The 27,019-nt window shown below is 40.2% G+C and overlaps 1 protein-coding gene across 2 annotated transcripts in view; it reads left to right on the plus strand.

Annotated features, from left to right (window-relative positions):
- EPB41L4B (erythrocyte membrane protein band 4.1 like 4B) overlaps positions 1 to 27,019 on the plus strand; it is an 82,965-nt gene that overhangs the window by 42,907 nt on the left and 13,039 nt on the right. For both annotated transcript variants that reach the window (XM_059856689.1, XM_059856699.1), the window contains exons 2-6: positions 8,412 to 8,516; positions 19,222 to 19,264; positions 21,415 to 21,493; positions 24,845 to 24,889; positions 25,555 to 25,607. In XM_059856689.1, coding sequence (XP_059712672.1) covers positions 8,412 to 8,516; positions 19,222 to 19,264; positions 21,415 to 21,493; positions 24,845 to 24,889; positions 25,555 to 25,607 — 325 coding nt within the window. The remainder of the gene's footprint in view (positions 1 to 8,411; positions 8,517 to 19,221; positions 19,265 to 21,414; positions 21,494 to 24,844; positions 24,890 to 25,554; positions 25,608 to 27,019) is intronic.

Below are 27,019 nucleotides of genomic sequence, written 5' to 3' on the forward strand. Positions count from 1 at the left end.
AAAATTGGAAATAGTTGAGTCATGCACCCATACATGTGAATTGTATATGAAGGATGTGTCTATAAGGAAAATTCTGTTTGTACAATTGCATCTGTTTAAAACTATTTCTACTCCTGGAGCATTCAAATGCAGGTGTATAAGAAAGCAAAGATGTCATTTGAAACTTTGGTACTGCATTAGCATAAGAAAGTGCAGAGTCTTTGCTAAACTCTCCCGGGAGCTCTTCTGTTAGTGCTTGCCTATTTCTCCTTGTTCTTTTTAATGTCATCTTATGCCAGTGTTCCATGTTATTTCTCAAATACAGTTTAAATTCATGACCTAGAATTTTCTCTAGCTCTCCCGAAAAATGGCACCACTATCCCATCGTGATTTGTGCAGGAGGGCAATGGGCAAGGGCAGCCTAAAGCATAACATTGTGTTGTGTTTGATGGGATCACCTCAAAGAGGTGGCTTCCACTTCAATGCCGGTAGCTTAGCTTTGTCAAATAATGCCTCTTCCTCTGAGAATACAGAACTGTAAATTTTATTTTGAGTGAAATCATGTAGGTTAAGGAGTCTCAGCATAGGTTTTTGTTCTCTTTATCCTAGCTACTTTGTGTTTCCTCTACTTTGTGTTTGAGGGGCATGTAATATTCCAAGTGGGTCAGGAGAGGGAGCTGGCATTCTAGGGGTGAAAAAGAATCTTCTTTACATACAAGTAACCCTTTTTTTAATTGTGTCTCTGAATGTATAATTATGATGGGGTAACCTGTCTGTTCCTGAAATTACAGGAGTCCAGACTAACTTCCAGAACATAAAGTTGCAAGTAAGGATTTTTTTTTTTTTTTTTTACTGCTTTGTTCTGTGGCTGATGATTGCTTTTATCTGTTGCCTGAGGATCCCATTTAGAAGTGCTGACAGTGCTTTTCTCTTGGGAAGAGGTCTGTGTTGCCAGTAGTACATGCAGGTGATAGGGACAATGAGCAGAACCTCACCCTCATCTGAGTCTAATGAAATAAAAATGTCACTGCTGGTAATAATGTTGACAATAGTAATTGCACGTATAGGGAACCACCCACCATGGCAGTACCTGCCTGCCCTTCATGTGACTTTTGGAGAGCTTAAAGGCTTTTCAAAGGCAGCATGCCCTTTAGATGAGTGATGGAAATGTGAAATTGCCCTGCATAAGGGTTTCCCCACTGCAGTGGGTCAGCCTTAGCCATCAGTCAGGCTCCTCCCCAGCCCCTCATTCTGTCTGCAGATTGGGGGTAGAAAATATGCAGAATTAAAAATGGGAATTAAAAGGCTCTTGGGTCAAGATAAAGCTGACTCTTTCCCTAACTCAAACCCACTCCTTCACTCCTAACTTCTGTACCCCCACCCACCCAGTGGTCAGTGGGTCTGCTGTGGAGATGACTGAAACCAGCTGTGTCCAGCCTGGGACAGCCCCATCTTCTCTGAAAAAAACTAAGTGGTGACATTATCCCTTCCAGATAATGTAGGTCTTGAGACATGGTAGTTTCTTGCTCCTTTTTTCAGCAGCAAAACAGGCTTCTGAGCCTCTGGATATGCTACTATAATCAGTTTTTGAAGGGCTGTACTGTAAAATTCAGCTAGCAGAAGTGCCTGTTTCAAAAACAACCGTGCAAAACCAGCTTTCAGGAGAAGTTAGCATTGTTTATATAATTTTATAAGTTTGGTTCACTTGTCCAGTTGAGGAAGAGACAGAATGTGATTGAGAGGTGGGGAAGGAAGTGACTGGAAGCAGGGATGTGTGAAGTGGCAAAGGAAACCATATGCTCTCCCTTCAAATCTCACCTGACTTTCCTGGATCTGCTTTATGTTTGTGTTACTGTATGTAGGAATCTCTCCAATGAGAGATTCCTGGCATGGCTTTGGACTCTTTAAGAGATTGTTTGCATCTAAGGTAATTCCCTCTCTGCTCTCTTGTCTGTGTATTCTCTATAAAGCTGTGCTTCCAATTCAATCTTTGATTCATCCTAATGAGTTGGTACTTTATGAATAATGAAAAATCTTTTCTTTCCTCCTATTGCAAAGCTTGAAAAAAGCCTCTTATCCTTCTCCACCCTTAGTTCTTGGTAGTTTTGATTTCTTGGTTTGCTTTGCTTTGTTTATTTGTTTTTATTGTTACTTTTTTGTTCTTGGGCCATTTTTAAATTTGTTTGTTTTATTTTTTATTGACAAGTGGCTGCTCTTACATAACAGCTAGAAAGCATAGGCCAGTGCAAGAGACTTTTCCAATGTCACACTAGCATGGTAAATGTACTGGGATCTGACTAGAAGCCCAGTGCCATTTGGGTTTATGTAGAGACTTGGTCCATATAAAATACAGTAATTTATTTATTTGTCCTTGTTCAGGCTTCTCCTCCAGTGAACACTGATTCTTCTTGTCAGTAGCTGGTGGAGAGATGAAAGTCTGGCTGCTGTTAAGAAATGCTGCTGTGCAGCAATGGTGAGATTTCCTATACCCACTGTTAGGGGATTTTTCTTCTTAATGACTGTCTCCAAATTCTCATTGGCATCTTGGTTGCAGGATCCCAGCTAGCTTGCACTGTTGGCCAATCTGCCCACAGAGAGAATATTCTGAAGTTGTTGTGTGCTTATCTGAGGTTCCCTCCATCCCCTTGATGGGATGTGACTTGTGACAGTCCCAGCTTTTGAGACTGTTATCATAGGCTTTGAGAGTAATTTGAAGGAAGCAGCTTGGTTCGTTGGTTTGGTTTATTATTTGTAAGAATTTGGGGTTCTTTTTGCTTTGGTGTTTTGTCATTTTCCAAGGGGTTCTTTAACTTTCCTTCTAAGCTGCTTTGGCTCAGGAAATAGCAATTTTTTAGTTTGACAGAAATGACTGGGAGCAAAATGTTTGTTCTTTCAAGGTTACAATAAGTAAATACTATTATTGGGATGTTTTTGTCTGCTGATGAAGGGCTGAGGGCTTGGTGGTGTGTGTATGCATTTGGCATTTTTTGCTGGTTTGAGTTTTTTATGCAGGGGGAAGTTAAGGGGATTTTGACTCTTATTTTCAGCTAATTTCTCAAAGGAACTAAAATGAATTTTGTTCTCTTTCAGATAAAAGTTCACATGCGTCATCACTTGCATTTTCTTCTGGGCACATTCAGCAAAGCTGCTTGTTTCTGTGGTCTGTACTACATTTAAGCATAATTTGCATGCAGTAGCAGGCTCTGAAGCAGTTCTGGTGTTATTGCCATGACAGGGTGAGAGGCTTAATGGTTATTTGAACAGTGTTACATTTTCAAGTGAGCTTGTAGCCAGAACTGAAAATTTAAGTCAGTGGTTGGCTGGTTAGAAAATAACCTGACATCTTCATTGCAGCTTGAGCAGTTGGCCAGCCTCATGGAAGTAGGATGTGTTAGTAAATAACTTACTTTTCTTCAGTTAGCACTGATTTTATGAAAATGAAGTAGTATTTGCATGATTTCAAGCACAAAAAATGCAGCTCTTTCCCCACTCTTCCAAATGTGGAAGGCCACCATTAGGCCACCAGAGGAGGGTGGGGCAGGCACCAAGGTGATGGGTGGTTTGCAGTGTGCCCTCTGCCAGAGTGTCCTCTCTGAATGGCAGTCTGCACACTGGAATTTGAACACAAGTGGCTGACTTTGACAATACTGCCTGCAGCAGCAGTGCTGGGATGGGTGACATGGTTTTCAGTGCAGCTTTTGCAAGCCCAGCCATGGCCTCCAACATGTACTTGGCTGAAGCTGTTAGATACGCTGGATTTATAAGAATGTAGAACAGTTGCATTTTTGTGTTTGAAATTATGGAACTGCTGCTGGCTTTCCGTACAGCTGAGTGTGTTTGAGCCACTGAGGGCTTGGCTATCCAGAAGAAAGCAAGTTAAAGGACAGATGATAACTGAGCACCAGGAATCAAGGCTGATTAGGAGCACAGATGGCTTTTATGCATGTTTAGCCTGTCTGAGACACTTGGAGGCAGCACTGCCAGTGACTGCTAAAAGGCAAAGCGATTTCTCACTGCTAAGCAGTATGGCCAACAGCTAGAGCCCTAAGTTTGAAAATGAGCTTCAGGTTTGAAAATTGAGTTAATAACAGTTCAGGTGTAAGAGGATGGAGCAGAACATACTGAGCTACTGTTGTTTTCAGGAGGTGCCAAGGAGAGGAAGTGCTGGTGCCATCAGAGCAGGGCAGTATCAGGCCTGTGGAGGTGAGACTTGCTAGCTACAAAGGTGCCTTTTAGAATTTACTAGAAGCTCAAAGCTGGAGTGACTGGCCATCAGACCATAGCAGCCCACTCTGAAAATATATTTACCATTGTAGAATACATAATCTTGTGCTTTCAAAACAGAAATTAAGCCTGCCCTACCTACCCATTGCTGTTGCTACTCACTATTCAGTTTGAGATGCATTGGCTTTGATTGGAAAGCTAATTGGCTTTGACTTTTCTCTTGGTGGTAGCCTATTTTCCTTAATTTTGGTTGTCATTTTGTCAGCTGGCAGACTTTTTCATGTACCTCTTGGCCTATTTGACAGGTTGTTTTCCCAAGCAGAGCTTCAACTGTTTCTGAAATCTGTTAATAGTTTGTTTGTAGCCCTGTAGTCGGAGCTCTCTAATATGATTCAAGAATTTCAGCCTCTCCACTTGGGTTCAGATAACTGCACTTGGGTTTGGGGAAAGTGTGGGCAGAAGCTCTCCAGCTCTGCTTGTGTGTGCTCTGAGAGTGATCAACAGCATCCTTGCACTGTATCTGCACTAAAATGGGACTTTTCTGGCGTGTGTGTCCACTTTTCATGCCCTTTGGCAAAAACCTTTCAAAGAGCTCTGGATTGGCCAAGATCAACACTAATCAGCTTGTTTAGACAGGGCCTGTTGGTGTAAAATGTCCCTGGCTGATCAGTGTTCTCTTTCCTTCATGTCTAACAGAAACACATTAAAATCTCTTCCTATTTCCATGTCAAGTCTGGAAGAGTTTCTAATTAGAGAAGTTAATCTTTGTTTTGCCATGTTTTAGCTGACAAGAATTTCCATAGATGCCCTGAGACTGGGAACTCTCTGGCAGCAGAAAATGTAGCCTACTTGAAATGTGGGCCATGGAGCTGTCACTGTTGTTGTGCAAGGTACTTTATACCCATCCCAACGGGAGTCCTTGTAGGATTTGCAGTGAGTTCTCATTTAACATATGAATTCTCTCTGAATGTGATTCATGATCCCAAGGAAGATGATATGGGGGTTTATTTGAGGATGGCTTTAATGAAACGTGGACAAAACTCACATAAATGTGAGGTGGAACAGGGTGACTGACATGATAAACTTCCTTTTTTTCTTTTCTCTCAGTGATTGCTCATTATCAGGGAGGTTCCCAGTCTGCTGGTGTAATTGAGTCTTTGTGTTTCATCAAGTGCCTGCCTCAGTTATGCCTTAGGTTGCAGCTGTATTTTTGTTTGCAAGCTGAACATTTCCTGCCCGCCCTCCCGGTGCTTGCCTGTGAGGTTTCATGGTGCTCACACAAGTTCTCCCGTGTTCCAAGGAACACTCCACCAGAAACTGGCAGAGCTTTAATTGATGTTTCAAAACAAAACAAGAAAACCCAAACAAAAACTCCCAACCCAAAAAAAAACCCCAAAACAGAAAGCAAAGACAAAATACCCCAACAAAACCAAAACCCCAACAGACGCCAAACAAAAACACCCAAGTCAATAAGGTTTTGCAACTTTTCTTTCATCACTGTTCCCAGTTATAGTAACTTCCATACCAACAAAACAGCAACTCTGTATACTAGTATATGCATACTGTTTGTTGCCATGTACTTCATTTTGTGAGATGTAAGGTATGCAGGCCATTTACATCTGATAATTCTGAACCATCTGTCTAGCAAGGTATGACTGCAAAATATTTTTATTTTATGGTTGGGGGTTTTTAGCTGTATCTTCAGAAAATAAGGACAAGTCAAAGGTCTGTAGAGAGAGTATTATTTATTAAATTCCAGATTATTAGATCTACTATGAAAATTTTACTGTACAAAATAATTTTCTTGTCTTTATGTGGTACCAGATTTTGAAAGGGGAAACATGTCTTTTAGTTACTGTTTTGTCTAGAAGAGGGGAGAAGAAAAAGACGATGAAAATCGAAATTTTTTTGCTTTAGAGACCACTATCATGCATATGTAATGCCTAAGGAAAAAGCCTTCCATTTTGGCTATTCCACCCATTTCATTCAGTGCACATTAATTTGTTAGTGCACAGTCTGACCTGCTGGATTGTCACTCAGTGATGAGGCAGAATAAAGAACAGGTAATCCTTTACTGTTAGCAGAGGAAAGGAGTCAGTCGCTTTTATCTCCCCCTGTAGTGCAACATCCCAAAGAAAGTTTTGGGTCAGCAATTTGCTGGCTGCAGCAGCTTTATCATTTAAGGGGTACAAGTTGCTGGGAAAGCTCATTTAGTGACAAGTTAAATGTTACAATCTCCTGTAAGCTGTGTATGTAATACTGCATTTTATGGTCCAGCCGTGCAGTGCAGAGCTATTCTGCGTGTAACACATGTTAAACATTAACTACTGCTTGGGTACACAAGGTGGAGTGTGCTCTCTCTGGTTTCTGTTGGGTGTGTGGCAGTGGAAGATAAACATATGCTGGTAGTTAGTGCCATAAAGCAAGCAACCATGAGCAGAGAAGGGCATCAAGTGCATTTTTCCTACATTTTGAATTTTTCATGTTCTGCTGTTTCTCTTTATTGCTTTTGAGGGTTTTCTCCTCCCTCACTTAAGCAAGATCTGTTTAAATTTTGTTGAGCTTTGATTTGGCTTCTTTTAACAAGTGCTGATTTTACTCCATATGAGAAAATGTTCTGGATACTTTCTGTTTAGTTTATAACAATTACTGTACAAGTAAAGATGATGACTTCATAGCAATGTACTGTTTTAAGAGGCCATTGTAGTCTCATCTGCCTTTAATAGAATGTTGAACTTTGGTTTCTAATGTCTATTATCTGCCTCTTGCCCCCCTCAAAATAATGAAGCAGTATCTTACAATGACAGTTTAATGTTGGTGTGAAGCTTCTGTGGAGGTTTAATTCCGCCCTTGAAATTTGATACGATTCAATTTCTGTGCTTCTGTTTTGTTAGTTAAAAAACCCTAAAAAATACAACTTAAATAAAATTTACTTCCTATACCTGAGCTTGCTTGATTTTCTTGGAAAATAGAGGTGTAACTCTGTCTGTTGCTGAAGAAAACTGATTTTAGACAGCCTAGAACCCTGGACAGGAGTTCTGCGTGTTGTGATTGATGGTGCCTTTGTGCAGAAGACCACACTAAAGGAACTGAATGCTTAACTGTGAATTTTGCTCCATTTTGGGGTAAAGTGGAAATTCCTAGTATGTTAGTTTTAAAAAAAGAAAAAAAAAAAAAAATCCTTCAAGTTCTAAGAGGGACAGCAGTCACAAAAGTGGATCCTGATCAGTGCTTCCCTGTATAAAGTACAGCTGTAGCTTCAGTCTCTTACTCAGATTTATGATTGTCTCATGTATTTTTGGCCAAGGGTTGATTTTGCTCAAGAACTTGAAAACTTTGCTCCCCAAGCAACTCAACAGGATTTGCGTGAAAAATTGGTTTGTTATTGCCTTTTTCCTCAGCCCACCTATAATCTTCAAACTTTGGTTTTCTAGTGTTGAAGACTGAGTATGTAAATTCTTGCCTTAACCTCAAAACAAATTCCCAGGCCAATGCAGCCTACCTTTAAGATCTGCTAAGTTTTCTACCCTTATCTGCAGGCCATAGTTGGGGTTTTAGTTGTTAACTTTTATTTCCATGGCTGCATGTTTCAGATGGCATGCCAAGTAAGATTTGCATCGTTTTTGCCCCTTGTTTCTTCATTTAAAGGCTGTAAATGTTATGGCAATTGGCAACATAAACGAAATATTATCAAATCCCATGTATTTTCTTCACAGTGCTGTTTGAGTGTTCAGGCTGTCCAGAAATTATGTTGCAGTTTCAGTGGTGGTGTGGCACTGCATGACTGCAGTTGCTGTTGATAGCCAGCAGATTTCAGGCAGTGTATGTTAATCAAGCTTTTCCTGGAGAATCTGACTTCCTGGGGTATAAAATGATGGCTCTGTGACTTAGGACACTTGTAGGGCATAACTCTTCCCTTTCTCTTGTACATTTTTTAATTATTATGAACTTTGAAAGCTTGCTTTGAGAGTGAAATCTGATGCTGTTGGACTAGCTGCAGACAAGAACACTGCAGGCATGTCACTGTTTGTTTCCTGAGGAAAATAAAGAGAAATGTCAATGCAATTCTTCAGACTAAATAGAATTGCTCTTTTGATATTATTTTCCTTTGTGTATCTCTTCTCACATGTTTGAACTTGAAAAGAAACACACCCAAACAAACCCACACTGACCAGTTTTTAAAAAAAGCGTTTTCTTTTCTGTTACAGAAAAATGCAAAGGGACAGGAGTTGTTTGACCAGATTGTGTATCATTTGGACCTTGTAGAAACAGATTACTTCGGCCTGCAATTCATGGATGCTTCCCAAATTACAGTGAGTACAACTTAAGCTGGTTTTTATGTTTTGTGGTAGTTTCTGTTGCCTATTACTTTATTGCTGGTGCAGTTCCATGGAGAGATGTCAGCACTGGGGGCTGAAATAAGTGATGCCATGTTTGGTTCTTGCACATAAAGCTACATCCTCTGAATGAATCCTGTGTCATTTACGTGGCATGCGTGTGACTTGATTGCACACCAGTTAAAGCAACAATGAATTTTGGTAAAGAAAAATGTGCTTTATGGTTACTAGACTCATGGTATTCAAAATGTTTTGCAAGCAAGGATTTCTTGTAAATTTTCTCTCTGCTGTTCTTTGCACACATTGTGTTGCTTTTTGGGTTTAGGTTCATTTGCAAGAGCAAAATGTTTTAACTAAAAGTTCTCCTCCTCTTCCTTATCTAAGGACTTCCAGTATCTACAGGTAAAATAAATAAATCTAAAAAAAGTATTTGCAGATCTGAATAGATATATTAATAGGATAGGGTTAAAAGACTACAGCATTGTAATTACACTGTATTGACATATATTTAATCTTTTCCTTTGTCTGCTCACTCTGTGTGAGCAGGAAGTTTGACAAAAAACAGCACTGTGGGTGGAAAATATGTATGATTGGAAAATAAGTGTTTCTTTTAGTGCTCTCTGCTCAGTTTTTAAATGTTTTTTCCATGAAGCAACAGAAGATGTCTTCTCTGGGATGATATAATAAAATAATGGGAAAATGTAGCTGCATTATTGACATCCTGGGAAGGGTAGGTTCTAAGTTTATCATCCCAGAATTCTCAGCTTTATTCTCTAATGAGCTTGGGTCAAAGGATGGACGAGTGTCTAAGCAGCTGCATTATCATCTGTGTTTCACCAGTCACTGTAAACAACAAGCAGGAAACCTACCCAGGTACTGTACTAATGACTTGATACTGGAAGAAGAGAATCTGTGGGTTTGGGGAGAAGCAGTATTAATCTATCTTAACATTATCCTGATGTCTAAATTAATTTAGGCTAATATCACTGAAAAGTGTTGTTCTGAATGAAGTATGTCCACGATGAGATTTTTAGGTGGTTTAGTGTGTGTGTGCTCCTGATAAAATTTCTAAATACATTAATTGTGTGTACTTTTAAGATGGATCTGATTATAAGGACACAGCTAATAGAGCAGAGCCTGCTTACACTGGGAAAAACACATTATATTGTCACTGATTGTCAAATCATCCAACTGGGAATTTGATAGCTAGGAATAGTTACCTAGCAAGGAGCTCCATGTTTTGAAAGAAGGGAAGCAGAAAAGGAGAGTGAAATATCCTTTCTCAGCAGAAGGAGGGCAGATCAGCCAAAAGCTGGGCTGAGGAAGCTGGGAAGACTACTTTTCTTGTATGTTTGCAAAACTGAAGGGCTCTTTTGGCTGGTAAGAAGGATACAGATGTGAGTAGCTGTGTCTTCTGTATGTAGCTCTCTCACTGGTGTTGAGGGCAAAATGTGCCAATACCTGCAAGTGTTTCAGCTTTGTTTGTTTGCTATTTCTTTGTTCTTTTAAGGAGGGAAGTACCTGATGCATCTACAGTTGCAAGAGGGATGAGGGCTGTGAACAGCTGCTTGAGGGGTCTGAAAAAAGCCAACTCTGGTAGCAGGGCTTTGGTGGTAGGGTTGTAGTTGTCTGAATTAAGAGGAGTGTTGAGGGCAAAGTTTTTTACCTTCCCTGACGTGCAAGGCCAAAAGCTCTTACTTGGCTCTTGTGCTTTTTGGTCTGGCTCAAGGTGGGCAGAGAGTAGAGCTTAGAGAACTTCAAGGCACAAGCTTTTTTCTTGCCCAACACCCTGTGCCAAAAGGTTCCATGCTTTAAGAGCCTTCCTTCATCTGTTTTGAACCTGTGACCTGCTCTTTTTGTTTGCACAGCAATTAATGCCTAGCCTCCATGGGCTTCTGCTTAGTGCCAGCCCAGACACACAGTGCCAAGTGGGGGACTGGGAGATTAAAATTGTATAAACCCCTTTGAGGCTCTAAGCCTTTGTCTTTAGTATGTATTGTTAAGGGCTAAACATCTTTAAGCCACCATTACAAGTAAGAGAGCACAAAAGAGTCTTTGAATAGTGGAGATTGCTTCTGTGTGCTCCAAGGCCAGCAGCTTTTGAGTGTACTGTTTCCTGCAGCCCTGTAACTTTGCCCAAGACTTGGGACAAGCAGTGTTGATAGCTGTGATTTAGAAAACAAAATCGTGATTAGAGTTTATCTGCTTTGAGAGAGAAAAAACTTTAATTGTTTGAACAGCTTATTTTTAATACAAACCCCCAGCATAAAGCTGTAAAAAGCAAGATGTCAGCAGAAAATACTGTAATGCCTATTCAGTGAACTCTGCATTCGTTTGTATCTTGTGCTCTTTGAAGATATCCATCAGAAGGATAGAAGGATGTAGATAATAATCTAATAGTTTATTCTGAAACAAATCTTAGTGTGCTGTTGTATTTTGAGTTACTTGCTATTAACTCTAGAAGTAGAAATATTCCAATTCAAGAAAACAATTCCCTATTCTAGCTGTTACAGAACTTCAACAGAGATGTAGTGCTTGGGGCGATTGAAGGGTGTCACTCTAATGTAGGAGGTCTCTGCAGTGGTTTAGAGAAAATGCAGAGCTTATTGGGTTTTCAGTTACTTTTACTACTGTCTGTGTTTTCTAGCAAAGCAGGAGGCCTTGAAAACTTCAGCTGAGGTTGGGAATAACAATAGTAAAACTTGGGAGACCATACTATGGAAGTTCAGTTGCCACGAGGAAGTATTTCACTGATCTTTTTAGGAACTGGTTGCATGCAACATTTTCAGGGGTTGGTTTGGGTTTTTGGCACTTATTTTTGGCATTGGTAGCTGATGTTTATTCATTTTCAATCCAGGAGTGCCCTTTCTCTAATTCTAAATCGTCATAATAAAAAATTGTTAACCATCTTTCTGTGGTTAACAGCTCCTTGTGAACTCTAGATTTTATAGTCTCTCAAGATTTAGATATCTCTGTTTCTACAGTTGCATTCTTTGTTCCATTTTTCTGTCCTGTGATGCCAAAACATAAATTCCCTCCCAATCCCTCCGGTGTTTTACAAGAATTTATAACTGAAGGACTGCCCATGTTTATTAGCTTGGAATTTGCTTGCTTCCATCATAATTTTGTTTCTGTTCACAAAAACAATTGCAGAGAAATTGAAATGGAAGGATTTTTAAGATAAATCTTTGAATTCTCTATTTTTTTTTAGTTTGTGCAAATGAGCTTCTGTCATCCCTGGGCATGGATGGAAGCAAAAGAATTAAATTGCCCCTTTTCTCACATGTGTCTCTTTCAATGATCCTCTAAGTCATTTAAGTCCTGTATGTCTGATCTCTAATGTCACAAAGACCCCTTAGATTAAAGAAGGTCTGTATGGAACAGCCTTTCCCAGCTGTGCTCTGCAGCCAGTTGAACCCTTTTGAGAATGTGTGGTTGCAGCCAGTGTATCTGGCACGTTGGGAAGCACTGTATTTACACTGTGTGCTCTGCAGGAATGATGAGGGACGACACCCCGTGCCTCCTGCAGGTGCTGCCCATGGCTATGGTGGGGACCAGGGTTCCCTGGGAAGATGACAATTCCCTGCAGTGAATTGTCCTGCTAAACGATGTTTGCATCTGAACTTCTCAGTACTGACCAATTTCTAAATTGGGTTTTGATGCAAGAAGTGAGAGGACAGTGGAGGGAGGCCATGGAGAAGGTTGTACAGAAGTGGAATAGGCTTTCATGAAAGCAATTGCTCCAAGTAAAAAAAAAACAATAGGGGAAAAAAATTGGCCAAGACTGTGTTGCCCAGAGTGGGCCTGACCAGCAGCAGTGTGTCAGGATGCACTGATTCTGACACTGAGATCCTCCCCTCTATGCAAGGCTGCCTTCTGGCCAGGTTTTTCTGAGAGTCAGGACCGTGTATGACTCACAGCAAAAGATTTTGACAGTGCTGGGGGGCACGTAGGAAGCAAGCTGGATGACAAATAATGTAAGTGCCTTTGTTTACACATCAAGAAGTAGATCCCTGGATGTTTCAGCAGGTACTGGGTCAGGGACTTGGAGGGCCTTGGTTCATTATGATTGCCTCTGCTGTATCTATCTGAATTTTCTTTTAAGGGCTCCTTGATCGGGTTATTTCAGCTGCTGCTTTTGATATTACTGTCATTACTTCTTAAGATGTGAGGGTTGGGGAAAAATGAGCAGTTCAAACCAGTCAATTAGCCTCGTAGTGTGATATCTGGGAGTCTTTTGCCTTTGGACTACTTAATACTTGAACAAGTGTTCATGAAGCAGAAAAAAATAGGGAAAAGCCTTTTTTTCAATATACTGGATATGGGAAAGAAGGGAGACTGGTAAATATTTTGATATTGCTGTTTCCTTTTCTGCTACTGTTAGAAACATACTATTTTCCCCATGATTAAGCTGTGACATTCCTCTGTGACTCAGTTTCCCCTCCCTGAATCTCTCTTGTTCCTCTGGATGATGAGCACTTTGGGACTGTGGTGGTTGCAGGACGTGTGTCTGTGGATTGTAGCCAAGAGCAAAAAATACCAGTCACAGATGGAGGGTCCCAAAAGCTGTAGAACATCCTGTAGCATTCAGTGCTTCAGTTTCTAATAGTGGCAGTGATAGGAATGCCAGTTCAGTAACTGGACAAAGGCAGTGTGGCTGACTCCAGAGCAATGCAGAACACCTGATGGATGTGGAACATTTCCATCTGTTGCTGTCCAAGTCTGTGTTGTGGTTTGTGAACACTTGGTGGAAGACTGCAAAACACTAACAAATTCCACTCTTTAGTCTACCAGTAGCACCTGCTGTTTTGGGAGGACATTTTTCTGACACAGACTTGAGAAGCAGGCGTACAGGGCAGGTGGTTGTTGTGCTGTGTCTGTCAGTGATGCTTCTGCACCTCTCTCCTGAGTGTAAAGAATCCTCTCTGGGACAGCAAACAATCTGTGCTGGTGTCTTTTGTCTTGTGTGTGGTTGGAGCATAAGCTGAAGTGATTTCTCAGTTTTCTTCCAGTGATATAGTCAGGTTTGTTGCCTACTTGTTACAAATACGTTCAGTTTATTTTTGAATGTTTGGACATAGGCATCAAAATTAAAAGTAAATTGCTAGAATTGATCTGGAGTGGTATTGGCTTTCATTGTCTGTAAAGTAAATCTAATGAGAAATATACTAGACCAGGAAGGTTTTTTATATATTTTTTATATAATTCTGTGTTTTACTTCTGTCAAGTCTGCAGAGCAAAATATTATTTGGTTATCACATGGATATGAATTAGGATAGGCTAATGGTCTTGAAGGATGTCCTTACATCTCTCTATTATTCTTGGTTAGTTTATCTGGTCTGCAGTTAAACCACATCATTTATCAGGATGCTTCTGAGATGGCTCTGTGCTGACTCAGACTGGGACAGCCAGGCTTCCGTGAATGCCACACAATATGTGGAGCTAAAGGGCTGGTAAAGATCCATTAAGGCTTACCAGTGCCCTCATGGCTCTGGAATTAGCATCTGTGGCCTTGTACTTCCCAAGATCACAACCTGGAGCTTTATCACAGCTCCATCTGCCCTTCTGCTGCTGGGCAGCTCTGCTTGCACCCTGCATTGCCTGCGCTGTCCCACTGTGTCTGACTTGTCGAAGGCGGCAGCCCTTCTTCACAGGGCAAGGGAGAACTTGGCATGAGAGCTGCAGAATGGTGTCAGTTGAAGGGAGCTGCTGGAGGGCAGCTGGTCTGTCTTGTTCAGGCCAGGGACAACTTAGAAAACTTACAAGACTTTGCACCTGGGTCAGGCTGGTCCTCCAGCAGTGTTGGTGTGGTTCTGTACCAATGTGCTGGGGCTCTGTTCAACAAGATGCTGACAGCAGTGTTCAAAGGGGGTCTAAATCAAAACTGGCCTGCTGAGACTGAAACCCCTCTAAGATCCTGCCACTATCGTGTGAAAAGTTGGTCTCACCTGAGCCCAAATGCACATTTTTCACCTCTTTAATCTCAGCTTGGTTTTATAATGTGAATGCTATTTGAGTGGAAGTGTATTCCCTTTTTTCTTTCAAGTTGGGCAGGTGAGATTGTAGAACAGCATCCTGAAAAATGCCTGCAGGTCTCATCTGTTGAAAGGGGTGTCTCTATCCAAGCTCCTCTTGGCAGCTTCAGTTTATCTGGTTCTTGGGGCTTTGTGCAGTCATGTTGGATACCCTCGAGGACGATGGCTCCACAGTTCCTCTGGGCAGCTGTGCTTTGTCTGAACAGCCTCATGGAGACAGTCTTTGTCTACCTGGGATTTCTCCTGAGTCTGGTGCCACTCATCCTTCTGCCATGGAATACCTCTGAGAGGTGTCGATCGTCTTCTCTACAGCCTTTCAGTAGGCAGCTGAAGTCACCAGTCAGGTGAGCCTTCCTTTTCAAGAGGAGCATAACTCGGAGGGATTAGAGAAACATGAGAACAATACCTCATTGTTTTACACTGTGAACTCTTGGGAGATTATCCTGCTTCCAAGTGTATGTTTGTGTACTCCCTGAGTTTCTACATGACCCCAGTTCTCATTTGGTATTCTGTTATTATCATAATAATGTTGAAAGGTGATGTGCAAAAGAAAAGAGAGCTTTTGCTCCTTTGCTCCCTTTTCAATCTGTAAAGGTAGAGAAATCCCCAAACTGTGGTTTGGTGGGTAGAATTTTTATTGGCTTGATTTTTTGATGTTTCCTTCCTCCATGTGATACGTACATTTTTCACTTCTCTGCTTTAGAAGGTTTTGTGAGTAATGGCAGGCAGCTTGGTAGGATTCAGGTGCCTAGGAAACCAGGAAGCAAGAAGACAGCTGAAGGGATAATTGACTTTTGGTTTTAAAGGTTTTGTTTAGCACACCTTCTTTTCTGAACTTGATCATTGAGCATGATTCTCTCTCTTGTACCTCCAGGAATTACTTGAGAACGATTTCAACTGATATTTTTCAGAGGACAAATAAAACTATCAGTAAAAATGGGCTTCCTCTTACTGATAGTTAAATATATAAAATAAGCATAAGGGAGAACAGTCTATTCAAGATGTTCTGCATGCATTTTAAACTAGCAAAGAAAGCCAACCAAGAAGGGTCAAATGCAATTTTTTTTCCTTTTCAAGTCATGTTTGAGGGCTGTATAAATCAAGACATGGAATTTTCATTCTTTCAGGAAGCAAGTACAGAGGTGGTGGAATTTACAGGCTCAGGTGTGTGATGGGATTGTGTCAGGCTGTGGAAATCCTCCTTTCAGTCTTCATTTGGCACTCACATGGTCCTCATAAGCTGACTGCTTTAGCAGCTGTAGTTTATCTGCTGTATCTCAACACAAATATATTCTTCCCATGCTGTATATCTATTTTGAGAAAATACCGGCTACTGCCATTAGGAAATGCCGAACTACTTACTTTTTCCTCTTCACTTCAATTAAGCAAGTGATCAACAGGAGACCGTGCTGAGATAAGTACATGCTTCCAGTGCTTTAAGAAATTAATTTTTTTAAATGGCACTTCTTTCATGTGGAATTGTTTGGTGTTTGTTTTCAAGACATGAATCCCAGTCAATGGCTACTGTGTTATGTCAGTTAATACCATAGAAAGCATTATTCATTTGATAGAGCAAAGAAATTTTGCTGAGATTAAAGAGGAATAAATGGGAGTTAATCTAGCATTTGATCTGCCAGTTTCCCTGACAAAATTCAAGGAGGGACCGCAGCGTTCTCTGCACCTGATGATGGGAAGTGGAGAGGGAGGTGCTGAGCTCTCCTCCCTGGTATCCATGGAAAGGATGCATGGGAATGGTTCAAAGCTGGATCATGGGAGGTTCAGACTGGACATTTCTTTACCAAGACGGGTTGTCAAACACTGGAACAGATTTCCTAAAGAGGTAATTGATGTCCCAAGCCTGTCAGTCTTAAGAGATGTTTGGACAATGCCTTTAACCTGAAGTGGTCAGGCAGTGGGACTAGATGGTCATTGTAGATCCCTTCCAGATGAACTACTTGTTATGTTCTGGCATAATCATAGAATTCTGATTACCTGCAGTTTGATCAGGTTTGGGATTTTCTTCCCTTGCTGTGGGTAAAGTAGCTTAGACACTGTCTTCCTATCATAACACAGTCCTAAAGCAATTAATCCCTTTCCTCCTCCTTGTTCTGCACTGATATTTCCAAGTCCAAACAGGATACGGGGATTATGGTGGGGTATGGTTGAAATGAGTCTGGTCAGTCCTGGTCCTACACTGTGAGATCCATAGTTAAGTTTCTTTCGTGAGTCCAGATCCTGAAATTATGTATGGTCATTTAGCCAGAGCACAAGACAAGATAGGCAGAGAGACAGTCTTAGATGCTGAGAGAAGAGCAAGGCTCCTCTGGTTTTATTCAGCTTCCTAGTGAGACTTCAGAATTCATTGCTTTCACTTCCCTCTAATTGAGTCAGCAAGCAGTATGTAGCCAAGCCCAGACCTATTTTAGGCTTTAGCTAGAATGCTTTGATTTTTTTTCAGCTCAGAGGGACATTTGGAAGGCTGGTGTAGTACACAGTGTGAAGAAGCCCTCTGACATTATCTGAGGCTGAAGTGTTAAAATTCAGCCTGATTTTCACTGAAGTTGCACAAAATATCTGACTCTGAAATTGGAGTTGGTTCATAAATCTGCATGAAAGCTTCCAGGCCTTGGAGCTCTGGGCCAATAATACTGTCAGTCCATTCCCTACCTCTGTCTTTGTATTTATGATCTGTGTGGTGGCACATCACACACTTGATGTGTAGTGCAGGATGGGGGTGAAACAGCAGCTCACTGTTGCTTCTGAAGAGAGGTGACTTTAATGCTTGCTGTGCTTTATCTCCTGGAGCTGTCTGCCTCTGCCTGCTTAGGTACAGAGAGTGATGATAGATTCCTGTCTAAGCTGAAGTCTCACTTAATGGTCTGCACAAGCAGCTCCTGCAGTCTTGTTAGGTATTTTTTTAGCCATTATTTGAATTATTTCCACTTGCAAATAATCAGTTTGAAACTTACTCTTACTTGAGCTTTAATGTACCTTAAAGACCACCTGCCAAGAAAAGGGACTATCAGCTGTTTTTTCATTGAGAATTATTATAGTTCAGGTTGTGCTGTGCTTGTTCCAGAACATGGTACTAACAGGAGGTTTTGGCATGTATTATAGATGGTTTTTACATGAAGCTTAACTTTAGTGCATTAATTATATTTGTCTTTGAGGGACTTTTCTTTAGCCAAAATAAATATTGAATAGAAAGACATTTTCAAAGCTAGGTGTTTGAAGAATAAAAAATTTATGTGCCCTGGAGCTATGAAAGTAACAGACTTACATAATTTCAGTTAAAAAAAAGGCAAAGTTTCAACGTTGATATTTTTTTCCTTATCAAAAATATGAGATTTCACAAAGCTGTAATTTTTCATAAGAGAGCAAAATAGAGACAAAATAAATTACTTGCAACTCTAAGAAATTTATTTATATGAGCTGCTGTAATGTTTTATTTCCATTCTGGTAGAGATTTCTTCCAGATTAGATATTATAAGAATTGATTTCTTGGCAGCCTCATCTAAGGGAGTCTTGCAAGTCTCCTGCAAATAAAATCACCTTCAGAATCATTGTTCCATTTCTCTTTCTCCCTCTTGTGAGATTTATTTACTTAAAGAGTTGTAAGCTGTCAGACTTTTGATCTGTATACATCCATACCTGTGAAAAATTTTTGCATTGGTTTAGGACATAGTAATACTGGTATTTATTTACTGACTAGACAACAAATAATTCTGGACGTTTATTCAGCCATAGAGCATAGTGGTAGTGTAACAATAAGTAGTCATTGAGAGATTATTCTTTTTCTGAAAACATTAATGCTTTAATAAGAAAGAACGAAGAGGGTTTTTTCCCAAGATTTTGTTTCATAGTATCTAGTTCATAATTTTAAAATATATTTAATGATAGAAAACCACTTATTTCAAAGAAATCCAAAACTCTCTTACCACTTTGTGTGGCAGAAACATTTACATGGAGTTGCTTCAAATAAGATTGCAGCCTTCTGTAGGACATTGAGCAGAGACTGTCAGAGATTTAAGCTAAATTTACACCAGATTGTGTTTTTATTGCTGCCTTTCTGTAGATGAAACTTATACTGACAAGAGAGTGCGTAAACTTTGCTGGGAATCGTATGTTTATGTCATCATTGTTGCACTATTCCAGATCTTCTGCCTTAGTTTAAAAAGGAGGGGGTGGGATATACATCAGTGTTTCCCAAATGCTTTTCATGGGGTTAGGTCTCTATCCTTACGTTGAAAAACTTGGCTCTGGAGCAGTGGAAGGCAGGATAGTACAGGCTCTGGAGGGTTTCCGTCAAACAAAGGTTTAAAGGAGGCTGAAACTTGGGGCTTTGGGGCAAAAGGGTGCCTTCCTTACACACCACTACTTTGTGGCCTTGAAGCTTTTTCTCTGGAAGAGTGGCTTCCCTGGCAGTACTGATGAATTTAAAAAGCAGGCTTTCCCATGTGGAAGAAGGGAAGTTATTAAACGTGCCAATAAACACTTTCACCAATACGCAGAAGTTTAGACAATAAATACAGCAATATTCCCTTGTAAGAGACTTTTATCTGTTAAATTTTATTGTAATCAGTTTATGGAGTCAACAAAATCTTGAAATGGAACTGCTTCTAAGTGTGGATTTTCTTTTTTTTTAGCACTGGTTGGACCATTCAAAATTCATTAAGAAGCAAATAAAAAGTAAGTACTGTGTCTCTGCCTGTTTATTTTGTTACTTCCTAAAGAATTGGAATTTAGTGTATTAGAACATGATAGAGAATGTTTAAATATGGCCTTTAATGGAATAAATATTTTTTAGAAAATAGTTTTAGTTGAATGGGTAAATGGCTGACTATATTATGTCTAAAGGCAAGAGCACTTATTAAGCAGTAGCCAGGCTTCAGAAGCCCTTGTTAAACCTGTGCTGATTGTCTGAGGCAGAGTAGGTTGCCAGGTAATTTCAGTCTGATCTGTGAAATTGGGTTGCCTGGACACAGATCGCTGTTCCTGTCACTGCTTCTGATCCAGAACAGATATCCTGCAATTTCTTTCAGAGCGAATGGAAAATACTTCATTGCTTAATGATTAATTTTTAATTAATTTTAGATTAAGATTATTATTTTAAGAGTTTAACTAGCAGAAATACCTGCTGTTTTGTCAAATGTAGTTTTGAAATAGCTGCTGTTTCATCAAAGGCAGTTTTGGATGGAGGGGTTGGTGGACTGTTTTCTGTGAAAATTGTCTAAGGCAGGGAAGTAGCTCCTGGATTTTTGATAATCTGTTTGCAGGCTTGGGTACAGCACAGCATTGGCATTAACGTGTTTTGTTACAATACTGCAGTTGTCAACAGCCGTGGGCAATGCTTCTGTGAGGTTAAAATGTGTTTTTCAAGAAAATTGTTGGCTGCCTTGGAGGACCTCACAGAGATAAATCTTGATTGCTTCAGTGGTGCTCTGCCTTTTTTTTTCTTTTTGATGAGTACCCAAGTATCTAGAGGATTTTGGTAAACAGTGGAGTTCTTCAAAGGCCTTTAGGATAGTTTGCTGTCACCCCCTGGTGTGTGGGTGTCAGCCTGCTAGAATCCATGGTGAAAGGTAGCTGCTATGGGTAAGGTTTTTGCTTTTTGGTTTTCTATCCCCTAACTAGCTGATTTGCAGCTGCACTTTCTCTAATAGCCTTGTCCTGGAAAAAAACACAGTGATTCTGTAAGACTTTCAGCCCATTTAGTTGCATTTTTGGGTCTGTTTTTAATGTGTGAAGGGCCCGTTTTAAAAATTCGGCCAATCCTGGCTCTGAGGAATACTGAAGAGGGAAGCAATTTGTTTGTAAAGGTCTGTCTCACAACAGGTTACTTTCCTTTGCCTTGAATTCAGCAGATGCTTTGTGAAGAGTTCCTCTTTCATGATGGATGTTGCTCACTGCTGTCTTTTCCAAGTCATTATCTCACCTTTGCAGACCTCACCAGTGGTGCCGAGCTGTGAGCTCAGGGTGCTATAACCTGACTTACAGGAGCAGTAATGGAGACAGAATCAAAGCTCTAATTAGCTGCATGTAACTTACTGTAAGGATCATTAATAGGCACATGTTTGCTTGTTGATGTGGTGTTACAGAAGACCTTAGAAAAGTGAGGAAAAGTAATTTTTTCATCAATTAATCCATCAGCAGGCACCTGGTCGGAAGATGAGGGTTAGGCAGATAAGGATATATTGGTCACAGTTTCATGGTAGCTGGATAACTTCTTATTATCTGTGTTACATGGGAAATCCAATGTAGCATTCACCTTCTGACTTTAGGAAACACAGTTCTTGCAACCCCATGGAATTTTTTAGCTTTCTGTATTCTTGGGTGCCTTCCAGAGACTTCTCTAGCACTTTTCAGTCTATTTATCTTACCTTTTCAAATTAATGTGTTTCAATAGAAAGCTGATCTATTGGATAAAGTCTTTTTGGAGTAGTGTTTGTGCCTGGTAAGAAGGAGCATCACCCTCTCCTTCCCTCTTCCTTTCATTTTCCCCTGGACCTAGCAACCGGGAGTATACCTAGAAATTGCTGTCATTCACAGCGTGCTGTGAGGCACCTCTCTTTGGACAAAAAATGTGTTTGCCAAATGGACTATTGCCTTGATAAATTTTAATTACTGAGTATCAAAAAATATGGTAATCATCTATATTTCTGTTTACTGCATGCATTTTTAAATTGGAAAACCCATGAAATATTTTCTTTGACTAAGCTGAAAAATGTAAATAATTTCGGGTCTCTCAGGTTGTGGGGTGGTGTGGCCACTGTTCTGCCTTAGCAGGACTGCAATGAGTATAAACCTTTTCTCCCCATTTAAAATCTGTGCATGTGCAGTTGGACCTCCGTACACGCTGCATTTCCGCATTAAGTACTACTCGTCAGAACCGAACAACCTTCACGAAGAGTTTACAAGGTAGGAACTGCGCTGGCTGACGGGGGAGTTGAGACACGTGAGGCACGTGGGGGTACTGCAAGCAGGTGATTCGAGCTTTCTTATTAAGGGTGCTCATTTTGTCTGCCTTCTTAAGTGTTTTCCTACTGTCAGAGAAATACCATGTTTTTTATTTGCTGCTAGAAAGCATTCATGGGCCTCTCAAAGCATGTTGGTGTGTAGCAGATGCTGAGTTCTGGTGCTTTGAAGTTGGCAAAGACAGGCAGAGTTGGGTGGGGAAAGCTGCAGCTGGGAGACACCTGCTCTTGATACCTGCCATCCTCTGAGAGCGTTTTCCATTATGTCCTGCTAAAATGCCAGTGTCTTGCTTTGTTCTTGCTGCCCTGAGAATTGGGGGTGATTTAATAATGGTACCAAGGGTAGAGAACTGTGGGAACAGCCAGCTTGAGCTCTGGGTTGAGAGTTGATTGAATCGCTTCTGCTTCCCCGTGGTTCTCTGTGAAGCAAAAGCCTGCGTTGTATAAAGTCACTACAAATATCTGGAAGTCTTTAGTTTCAGTCTGCTGGGCTCTTTCTATGGACCTGTACCTTGGTTCAGAGGATATTCTGAAAGCTGGGAAAGGAGCAGTTCTAGGAAAGGGTTTACTTATTTTTCGTATCTGCTTACTTTGTGTCTTCTCTGTATAGTATTCATCTATCTTAATGTTACTTTATCTTTTCTTTTGTTCTGCCTCTCACCGTAGGGCACTTTCTGTGTCTTCTAATTTGCTTGGCAATAATCAGTGTACTCCTAATCAGCCTAAGGTGTTTAAAGATGGTTGATTGTTGTAGTTCATGTGCATGTGCTGTTTACACTAAACTTGTGCCTGCAGGCAGATGATTACTGTCTCCCTCCCTGTCTGCTGTGCCGACCATTGGTTTTTTTCACTGCCTGAGACAAGATTAAAGGGCTAATTGTCACCAGCTCATGATAGAGACATAGGGTCTTCAATATCTGTTATCAATTTAGTCCAGCAGTCCTTTATAATTCAATAAAAGAGCATACTCCTATAGAATGTATAATTACCTTATAGAAATCCCTGCCACTTATGTAGCTAAGTGTAAGATCTTAAGAGAAACCAAAAATCTGGATGATTTATGGACATCTCTAATGAGAAAATGCAGTTAAATTAGTAGGAATAATATATGTTTTCTGGAAATTGATGTAAGTCTTCATACATCAGGGTGCATGTCTGACAAGTATTACATTTCCCCTGTGGTCAAATTATGGCATTACTTTCTACCACAAGATTTCTTTCTTATGTGCTCTGAAGCATATGATCCTAGTCATTGTGAGATTGGGTTTCTGAGCTATGTGATCATTGCTGTGATCAAGTAAGACATTTTGTCTGAAAGTATTAACCTCTGATGCTTTGTGATCTAATTATTGCTGAAAGGTGACATTTCAGAAGACTATTTTAATTAGAAAAACACTTTAGTCAGCTAAATATTCAGTGTTGTGAACAATTTCTTTTAATTATAAGTTTGACAGAAGACCACTGTGAAACTGTGTAAGAAAACTTGGGGCCTTTTTTTTTTTTTTATTTGGGGAAAGTAATTTTGAATTTAAGAATTTTATAGTTCTTAAATTTTTAATTCTTTTAATTCATGGAGGTTTTTTTAGGAGTCTTTATGCTAGTTGGATCATATTTTCCATGTAGCATGTGAGTGAAAAGTGAAGATTAATAACTGTATATTCAAAATCATTCCAAGTAGAAGAAAATTCATCCTTAACAGTAACTGTGAACTTTCCAGGTAGGGGGTGTTCAAAATTCCTTCTAGAGATCTGCTTTCTAGTAGACTTCAATTTCTAGTGAAGCTAAAAACATCATATTCTCATAATTAGCACATTATTGGGAAGCATTAAAACCCTTTACCTGCTCTTTTTTGGTTTATAAGCACAGTTGAATTACAATGCATTTTGGAAGACATCTCCTGTCACTTGTGTGTGCCCTGATTAGTTAGTTTAGTTAGAAGAGCAACAGAGGAATGTGTCTGTATTTCGTGTTGTGGAGAATTTTCTAAGTTATCTTGCTGATTTGGAGTAGCAACAATTGAGATGCCAGTGTTTGCCAGCCTGTGCACAGAAAAGGAAGAAGGGTAAGCCATACCCACCACAGCGGGGCTGCAGCACTGCACAAGCCCCCTGAAACTGATAGGTGCACTGTCCAGAGTCTTCTTGCAAGTTTAGAAGAGTTCATGGGATTGTGAATCATCTGGGCTATCAATAAGAACAGGATGTATACTTGTCTACCCTTAATCAAATGCAAATACCCAGATTTGATTGGCAGTCAGGTATTAGCCAAGTATGTGAATCAGAGATGTACCAAAGAGCTAACATGAATAAATCTGATTCTGCTTTAATGTTATCATGAGAAATTTTAATCTTCCTTTTCTGTTTTCCCTGTCTGATTCCAACTGTTTGTCCTTCACCACATTCACTCCACATTCTCTGTGATGAAAAAAAAAACCACTTTGTCTTTGTAGCATCCTTTGTAAAGACAGGAGAGGTCTGTGTTTGTGTTTACTGGGCTCTCAGGAGTGCTTCATGCTTTCTTCTCTTGAGTCACTCATCTTTGCAAGCCTCACCCCACAGAGTCCAGAGCAGTGCAGAGCCTGCCTCTGCCTTCCTGTCCTCTACATACCCCTTGCATGACCCAGGGCACTTGTGCATGCCTCAGAGCCCAGCTCTGAGTGGTGTCAGTGAAGCATGCCTACAACTGAAGATTAGCAAAGCAACAGCTTAAAATACTGCAACAGTGTGAAGGCTGTAAATTCCTACTTGGTGTACTAAATAAATGTGTGAGCTCTATGGAATTCTTTTATTCAGAACTCTGCTATTTTTAAGTGACATTTTGGTATGAAACTTTCCTTTTGCCCAATTTGGACTTTTTCCATGTTCTGTATTTGTGTTTGAGAAGGCAGCCCAGAAGCCTACATGCCTTTATCTGTGTTTTGTTTCTAGATACTGTAGTTCGATTCCTGCCTGAATTAGGTAAGACCCAAGTTTAGGAGAACACTGGAGTGTTAGTAACGTTTAGGTTGCTGTGGTGTATGCTCAGATAGAGCACATCCTAAACAGCAAGACTTTGGTCAATGTCCTGAACACAACCTATGGACAAAAAATGTTCTTCTCTTTGATTTCAGTGAAAACTGTGGGAGCTTTGAAGCTTGTAGGGTGTATCTGTGTGATCCCAAAGGCCCTTTTTTTGTAAAGAGCAAGTTACTCAAATTGCTATTACTACTCAATGAATTAGGATATTCTTTCAGCCAGTGGAACTGGAAGGATGCCACTGTAATTACTTTTGACTTTCTGAATTTTTTATTTGTCAGGTACCTGTTTGTATTACAGCTCCGGCAAGACATTCTTTCAGGGAAGTAAGTATCTTTTGACACTTGCAGCTGTAATTTAAGTAATTTATAATAGTTCATCTTCTAGTGAATTTTGTTTTTCTTTAAAACACAGACATATAGGACTGTGTATCATGACTATATTACTGACAAACAGAATGGGTAAAGATTTTGATGGATTGATGAGGTGATGGAAATGTTTAAAGAGAGTGAAAACTGTCCTGGGTTTTTATGACTTGAAAATGTAACATGGGCTTGTCACATTTTTTCAGTATGGTGGATGAGAGGATGACGAAGTGCAACACTTTTTGTTCAGGTCAACTCTGAAAAAATACTTCGTGTTTTTATAGTCTTACCCTGACTAATATTCATTCACACAAGCACTATTTTTTTTTATTTATAAATTACAGAAACAAAAACCCTCAAACCCGTATATTCTAAAATGCAGTGTTAAAGCAAAAATGGTTCCTTAGTCGATTTAGTGTTTTCTCTGTTAGTTCAATCTTGTTTTGTGGTGAAGTGTATCACGTTTAATGCTAATCAGAATGTACCAACTTAGGAAATAATCATATACAAGTAACAATTAATTGTAGATGTTTCATAGCATTAGTAGTTCGTGGAAGTTAATGTTTCCAGTTTTTCACTGACAAGAGACATGATTTTTATAGTTTGGTTTTTGTTTTGTTTTTAAGACTGAAATGCCCGTATGAAACTGCTGTTGAACTAGCAGCTCTGTGTCTTCAAGGTATGCAATCTTTTGAAAGTGGTTTGTCCTAATTTATTAAAAATCTCATCTACTGGTTTCTTTTCTTTTGTTACTAATGCATTCTTACTGATGATATATAAATGCCATTCTTTTACTCAAGGAGGAGAATTTTAGGGAGATCGCTTTCTTGACTTGCCTCCGTTCATAACTTGGGAACTACATTAGCCAGTATCAGCACACCTGCTATGGGGAGGGAGGCTCTAAAGCATGGCCAGACAAAAGTTTCATGGAAACCCAGGTCTGATCAGGGAAGAAGGACCCAAAATAGATCCCTGCTGAGGGAGAAGCTGTGGTGCATGCACAAGTGTTACCACTTGAGCCTGAAGAGCCAGCTGGCCCTTCACACAGTTTGTGGGAGGTGGGTGCCTGTGAATTTGGGCTTCCTGCTGCCTGAACTGTGCCTGGGAGAGGATGCCTCCACAGTGGGTGACTCAGGAGATGGTTACAGGGCAGGAGGGAGGAAGTGGCAGGTACTGGAGAGGAGGGAATTACATGGGAGGGTAAGAACTAAGATCACTTCTTAGTGGCAGGAGCAAGGATTTCACTATGTAAAAGCAATTCCAGCGCACTGGGTTTCATTATGTTATTGTAGGACAGTGTGGGGTTTTTTTGCTGAAAGCATGTTAATACAAATATTTATTCCATTTCAAGCAATTTGTTTTGCAGATGGGGAGGAAACTTTTGTAAAGCACAAATCAAGTTCATTTTTTTCTAAAAGAAAGTGCAGTGAGCTGGACCATTCTAAGCAAATCAGCAGCAAAATTAATTGAAATGAAAAATTCTCTTCCTGTTTCACTGGTGGTTGGGCCATGGCACACAGAGAGCTTAGGCAGAGTTGCTTAGTTTAATGCAGCAGTGGAAGTAACTCAGTGATTCTGGATGGACTTGACAGGCAAAACTGGGAATTCGGTTCCAAGGAGCAACAGGTGTAAGGCAGTGGATTGTTTTACTGCAGCAGTTGGCACAACTGTGATTGTCAGGTGTGCAGAGAACTGCTGCAGGCAGACTCCTTTGGTCTTTTTGAGGTGAAGGAAATGTGGAGCCCAAATTTGATCTGTTGCTTATGTTTCCACAGATAAAAGCTCCAGTAGCCTCACATCTGGTCCAAGCAAAGAGGACCAAGCAAACAAAAATAGGTTGATGCCTCAACATTTTGGGTGGCAGCTGACACCTGTGATTACTCTGTAAATGCAATACAAATGCTGTCCATCATGTTTATGATGTGTCCAGCTATCTACCTAAACTAACACTCTTGGCTGTTTTTGGGAACATTGTTTTATACTTTTTTGCTGTCTTTTTTTTTTTTCCAGTTTCAGTTTTCCACTATTTTGACATCATTGCAATAAGCTTGTCCAAAATTATGACATTATTGCAACTCATTAATTCTCCTT

The sequence above is a fragment of the Haemorhous mexicanus genome, chromosome 1 (genome assembly GCF_027477595.1).
Source record: "Haemorhous mexicanus isolate bHaeMex1 chromosome 1, bHaeMex1.pri, whole genome shotgun sequence".
Classification (NCBI taxonomy): domain Eukaryota; kingdom Metazoa; phylum Chordata; class Aves; order Passeriformes; family Fringillidae; genus Haemorhous; species Haemorhous mexicanus.